The 6,561-nt window shown below is 38.1% G+C and overlaps 1 protein-coding gene across 1 annotated transcript; it reads right to left on the bottom strand.

The window, feature by feature from the left end:
• Positions 1–6,561, bottom strand: LOC109165749 (guanylate-binding protein 4). The gene is made up of 14 exons (XM_019314665.1): positions 6,141–6,561; positions 5,271–5,432; positions 4,937–5,002; positions 4,603–4,746; positions 4,382–4,495; positions 4,161–4,262; positions 3,879–4,064; positions 3,319–3,408; positions 3,119–3,253; positions 2,675–2,797; positions 2,491–2,576; positions 1,783–2,395; positions 1,603–1,680; positions 1–1,302 (listed from the first exon to the last, which is right to left on the bottom strand). The coding sequence occupies exons 1-14, from the start codon at positions 6,405–6,407 to the stop codon at positions 265–267; spliced, it is 3,204 nt and encodes a 1,067-aa protein (XP_019170210.1). The 5' UTR covers positions 6,408–6,561; the 3' UTR covers positions 1–264.

Genomic DNA, 6,561 nt, shown 5'->3' with positions numbered 1-6,561 from the left:
TGAAACAACTCTAACCAAACCTGAAAACAGAAACCCAAATGAATTTTACAACCATGATCCTGAAATTACATGACTCAGATTTATGTCAGCAGTTAATAGTACATCAGTTACCCAATAATCACACAACTTCTCCAACAAAGTGGTAAAAAGTAAAAATAAAAAAAAATCTGCCAGCTTCAGGTTGTCAAATGTTAGAAGAAAATGTCTAGAGACTAAGGAGAGCACAGTCAGTTCAACCTTTCTACCCAGCTAGCATTTCGAAGGCTAAGACTTGTGGAGAATGCATTTCTCATAGAGAGCTAGAATATCCTTCTTGTTTGGGTTCTTCAACTGGAGCAGCTCAGCACCAAAATTGTGTTTTGTAAGCTCTTGTTTAAGTTTCTGCACTGTGAACTTGGTATAATCTTCTGATTGCTGGCTCTCATTTTCTTCAGATCCCCTGTAAACTGAAGCTCCATCATCAGGTGATCCCATCTTTAGAGGACTACTAGTGCTCTTCGCCCTCTTACTAACCCTCCTTCCTCGATCATTTGTATCCATGTCCTGTACAGAATCCCCCCCTGTTTCGTATTCATGGCCTCTGGCACGTTTTCCATGTGATGCTGTTCTTAGCTTACTGTCTAGTGCGGTTTCATTTAGACGGACAGCAGTCATCTGTTGCTGAAGGAGGTCTAGCTTTCCCTGAGTAGCTTGCAATTGCACAGAGAGAGCTTCAGCCCTATTATTAGCTTCACCACGTGCTGCGCGCTCAGTCTCCAGCAGACTCTCAAGAACTTGAACTGTACTGGCCCTCTGTTCGTTGTTTGATTTCAGTAGAGACTCTATCTCTTTTTCCCTTTCTTCAACTCTAGCCTCAAGTATTGAAACCTTTGACTGAGCATCCGTCTCTGCTGCCCGGTGCCTAGCTAGTTCATCAGTTAGGTCAGTTTTTGCCCTCTCCAGGCTTTCAATGAGTCTCTCAGCCCTCTCAATTTGAGTCAATCTTTCCATTGCTGTTCGCTGAATCTCACTCCTTTCCTTTTGAGCTATAGCAGCTTCAGATCTTGCTTTGTCAGCCAGTTCAGTTGCTCTTTTTGCCTCTATTTCAGCTGATTTGCACCGTTCCTGGACATCCTCAAACCTTTCGAATTCAGATTTGTATTTTTGCTCCAGATGAAGTTTCTCTTGTTCAAGAATTCTAGCTTCTCTTTCAAATGACTGTGCAGTAGCACTAATGTTCTCTAACTTCGCACCCAAATTCCTGATTTCAACCTTCAATGATGATACTTCTAGATCATAGTTTTTTACCTTTGATTCAGCAGCCTGTGAACATGGTTAAGCCATCAAACATTCAAACATATAAATGTGTGCTAGACAACCAAACACAATGACAAACTAAAACATAAGCAAATCGATGCTGCTATGTTATACATAGATAGGTTTAATTATATTACTCAAAAGATTAGGCAAATTTGAGCGACAGACACTAGTTTGCCAGATCTGATTCAAATCACTTTCTATGTGATAACCCATAGATGGATATTCAGAAAACTAGCCAATACTTGTTTGGAAAACATGGCTGTCACATCAAGTGTAAAATGTGCCAACAGAGCAGAATCTCACCTTCAACCCCATGCTGAGGGTTGTCAACTGCTGCTCAGCCTTTTCAAGCTTTGATGCCTTATCCTTAACTTCATCATCCTGTAGTTCAGGAAAAATAAGAGTCAAACATCATCCAGTTAGAAAACTAAAACACAGAAGTATCCATATATGCACTAAAGAAATGTGAGCTAGAAATTTTACCTTCTCAGCCAGGGTAAGGGAAAATTCTTTCCTTAAAGCCTCTTCTCTCATTTGCGTCTGCGTATTTGTACGCTCTTGGACAACTGCTGCCTTCTCTAGAGCTTTTTTCACTTCCTTGACAGCAATTTCATATTTTCGCGCCCACTCCTCAGCTTCCTCTTGAGCAGACTGAGATTGTTCTTTAGCAGCAGCAACTCTTGCTTCAGCAGCAGAAGTTCTTGACTTGAGGATTGCAATTTCTGCATTTACCTGATCTTCATCAGCCCTCAGCTTTGACAATGCTTGCTCGTATTTTCTTTTCCATTCCAAAGACTCATGCTTGGCAGAATCCACTGTTTTTGACAAGCTGGAACATCTCTCTTCTAATGAACTACATTTACTCTGCAAGTTGGTTATACGACTCATATAATCATCTGAAAGCTTCTTCTTGTCATTGATAGCATCTTCATAGCGCTTCAGATATTCAGACTTGTACTTCTCACTAGCTTCCAATTGTCTGTTGAGCAAACCCATCTTATCCTCGATGGAACGGCACTTCAATGCGAGAGAAGTCTTCTCCAATCCAATTTGATCTAGTTGTTTCTTGGTAAGATCTAGAAGTGAGCCTTCCAAACTGGAGAATACAAAGTTGAGCATATCTAAACAAGTATTTCAGTAAAAATAAAAATTAAGAAAATACATTTTCAAGAAAGAAGCACCAATACAAACCTTTGTCGCAAGAAAACACTAAGCTTTCGCCATTTTTCTGGACCATGAGTTGATTCTTCATATTTTGATACAAGCTGATCAAGAACCTGAATTGCACGAAAGAATTACCCAAATTAGTAACTCATAGCACCTATATCAATAGCCTAAAAGATTTCACCCAAAGAGCATAAGACATGAACGTTACTTTAAGTACACCATCTATTTTTGCATCAGGAGCATGACAAGCCATTCTTAGTTCCTTTTCCATGTCCTGTATCGCATTTGAACATTGTAGAAAAGCTTCCCTGAAGGAATCCCTTTTAATATCCTGGGGATCAGCATAGAGCTCAAATTAATGATCATCAAGTCAAATATCAAAGGCTTCAAAGCAGAGTTGGATAATCATTTGTAAGATAAAACTAGCGGTCGGCTTAAATGTATATAAAACATGAACACCCTACCAAAAGAGTACAAAACTCAACCTTTGGGATTGCTAAAGAAAATTTAAGCTTGCCAATCCATATGTAGGTGTAAAGTTTAAGAGTGTAACAGGTCAAAGAATAATATCAAACACAGGACAAAGCTAAGCATCTCTCTCGAAATATGCATCCAAATAAAAATAGGAAAAAATGCGATAGCAAAAGATTACCTCAAATGCCCTTTTAATAAAACTCTGAAGACGCTTCTCATATTTTTGCCTGATTCCTCCAGCCCCGACAGCAGTACCATTAAATGCAGTCATTGAGTTTTGAACAGCATCTTCATGTGCTTCTCTCAATGCAGCCTAAAATCGCCTAAATATTAGAAATCAATGGGATTAAAGAATAATTTGAATGAAGCATCACTTACTTCCTCAGGAGGTGTAGAACGATTGAAAGAAGACATGTAAGCCTCAGCCGCTAGATCATAGGCTCTTTGACACTCTGCTTCCTCAACACTCTACAGAAGTCAATAATACCACTTAAAAAATTGATCAAAACAAACTGCAGGATATAGTTAATGGTCAAACAAGTTTCCATTTCAACCTGCTCATCTTTATGCCATATTGCCATTAAACATCGTCATTTTTATACTTCAATTCAAGTTGGGGCTAAGAGAAGCTGAAACTTGGTCAAAATTGGGTTACACTAAAATCTAACACATTTAGCATCAACTTTTTTTATTCAAAAAATCATATACTCAGTATTGTTTACGTTATGATATTTTAAGATCTCTAACCTTAATTTTTATAAATAATGCAGATTTGATAGAAATGTTTATAGTGAGTTTAGATTGATTAATTTCGTTTTGACTTTCCCAACATAACCTATAGCTAATTTGATTAGATTGACACCACCCAAATTATCCTCAACCCATTTTAACGTCATTTTCCATGAGAAGGTGTGGTATTGATGCAAAATGACACTAACCTGCCATGAAGATGTAATCGTGGGTACTGCACCATTATTTATAGCATCAATAAAAGATTGAGTAATGCGGGCAAAAATGGGTCCCGTCATTACAGTTGCACCAACTTGTTTAGCCCTGGTCCTCTCAAAAACAAATCTTGTCAAAGAATCAAGACCTGCTTTAAATTCTGGCCGGAGTTTATCCAACTGCAAAGGAGGAAAGAAAATTAAAGCATTGCTAAATACTCCCATAATTGAATTATGGGCATTAACATCTGAGTAGGTGTGATGATGGAAACGTACTGCTATTTGATCAAGCCTTTGCAACTCGTTTTCATTGCTCAAGGGTCGCACAAGAGTAAAGCATTCCCTGTCAGGAAAAAGAGCACGAATGGACTCCCTAATCTGCAATGAATAGTATCAAGTCGTTCACACATCTAGAGAAAGGAATACAATAATTCAAATATTAAATACAACACTTCCATAGGAACATAGAAATCTGCAGAGGGTTTTTAATCAAATACCTCATTTTTGGAAGATACATCTCTCCCACCACTTTGAATTGGTCTCAATGCAAGTTCCAAGTAGTCTCGTGGTGTTATTTTCCTATTATCCTCAGTTAAGTCCAAATAAAAATCCTGTTCATCAAAAGATTTATGGAAGGTTTCAAAAGCTAGCAATTTAGAGATCTAACAAGAAATATTCAATAATAATACAAAGATGCATGAAATGAAAGCTAAATTACCCTAAGCAGCCAGACAAATATGGGCGAGAATTGTCCAAGCTCAGATGCTGTATTCCTTCCCCCAGAAGCTCTGACCCGAATATGTTTAGTCATCTCAGTAACGAGTGAGAGCCGATCCAGAGCAGCTTCATCAATACCACCCATCTGGATTTGAGGGGGAAAGAAAGTAGTTTGAAAACTAAGACAACAGAAACTTATATAAAAGTAGAGCAGTAGACATTACAAGTCAATTATGGTTCTTATGAAAAAGGGAATAATAGTGAACACAAAGGATAAAGGACTAAACATGTCCAGAATTATACCGGGAGTAAAAATCTAGTTGAGTAGCACCAACCTGATTATAAATAAACATGCTTGATAGCAGGACTGCCAAAGAAAATATTTGAGTGCTGTATGTTCCCTGTAGTAAAAAAACAAAACGAAAGAAAAGAAACACATAAATCATCTATAACAACTAGGATTGAAGGTGTATGACAGCAACTGCAAGCGCGCGCACACATCTTCAATTGTTTATGTATGCAAATATACCTTTATATTTAATACCAAATGAAATAAAAAAACATAACAACAACAACAACAATAATAATGGAGAAAGAGAAGAGGATATGCAATCTAATATGGGGGAAGCACGCACACACAGAAGAATATGAAATTAGAAAAAATCTCACAGTTTGATCATAAGCATCAATTCCTTCAGTGTCTATCAGCAAAAGGTTATACTCTGTTCCATCTAGAGCTGTTCTCTTTAGTGGTGCACTCCACAACCAAAGACCTTTTGTACATGGACGATGAGTTGATGCCACTTGAAATCCACTACTCCTCCCAAGAAGCTGCAATTTATGCAAGCAATTGTTAATCAGTTCTATACAACTTCTAATAAAAAAATAATAATAATAATAATAATAATAGAATAGTTGAAGAGACATAACTGCTGAGCCAAAAAAGGTCTCTGGCAACTTAACAAAATCATGACTTTGCTGCAGTCTTAGACACTAACAACAAGACTAAGAACAACAACTTAAGGCATTTGTTTAATAAGATGGTTCAACTACCTTTGAAGACATAAAAAGCCTAAACAATAATGATACCTGGTGATTTGCAATCATAGGCAATGCAGAGCTAAACCAACTTGTTAATGTCAAGCCATAGGGTCTCTTTAATCACCAATACAATTTGATACAACAATTTAATTATGAGCATGAATGCTTCCAGAATTTAAATTAAAAGCAGACTAACGTGAAAGTCCTATCTTTTATATACTTCATGCTAACAACTAACCTGACTGGTAAACAGATTAATGCGAAAGTGAAAGTCCTATCTTTTATATACTTGATGCTAACAGCTAACCTGACTGGTAACTCCTAATTGTAACCGCGAAATGCATTAGTAAACCCTAATTTCACAATGAGCATGAAATATAAAATGACACCTCTAATTCATATAAATTAAACAACCCGAGACAATAAAATAAAAACCCTAGATTCCATAGAATGAAGCAAAACTCAAAACTCATATTAATTGAAATGATAAATCCAAACCTGGTTTAGTATATAGCTCTTGCCTTGGCGCGCGCGTCCGCAGACGGACACAACGCCAACGGGCTCCTTAACGAGCTGCAGCACCGCAAGGGCCTCCGGATCGATCTGAAACTTGCCTTTCTCGTCGCAGTACACGAAGCGGATAGGCCTCGCCGGTCCTGTGGCAGTGTTAGCGGGAGGCGGTGGAAACGGCGGCAACGGAGAAGTCGTCGGAGACGCCGTCTGAGTTGGCTCTGCAGTTGATGCTCGGCCGAAAAACCTCCTCATGGTGTTAGCGAAATGTGACGGTGTTCGTAGAAAGAGGAAAGTAGAAGAAGCTTTACGACTTTACAGAGAGAGTGTGTTTGAATATTGAAGAGGGAAAAATTAACAACTTCGTCTTCTCAGAGTTTGTACCGCAAGATGGATTCGATGAAATCCT

This window comes from Ipomoea nil, unplaced genomic scaffold (assembly GCF_001879475.1).
Source record: "Ipomoea nil cultivar Tokyo-kokei standard unplaced genomic scaffold, Asagao_1.1 scaffold3069, whole genome shotgun sequence".
In the NCBI taxonomy this organism is placed as follows: Eukaryota; Viridiplantae; Streptophyta; class Magnoliopsida; order Solanales; family Convolvulaceae; genus Ipomoea; species Ipomoea nil.
Note: the sequence above shows the minus strand (reverse complement) of the source record. Positions and strands in the feature narration are given on the sequence as shown.

What these genes read in the sequence shown, in the direction of transcription:
- LOC109165749 (XM_019314665.1), bottom strand. Translation starts at nt 6,407, where the DNA reads ATGAGGAGGTTTTTCGGCCGAGCATCAACTGCAGAGCCAACTCAGACG. An exon ending in AAAGGCTTGATCAAATAGCA is followed by an intron (nt 4,065 to 4,160) that starts GTACGTTTCCAT and finishes CCTCCTTTGCAG; the next exon opens with TTGGATAAACTCCGGCCAGA. An exon ending in CCCTTACCCTGGCTGAGAAG is followed by an intron (nt 1,681 to 1,782) that starts GTAAAATTTCTA and finishes CCTGAACTACAG; the next exon opens with GATGATGAAGTTAAGGATAA.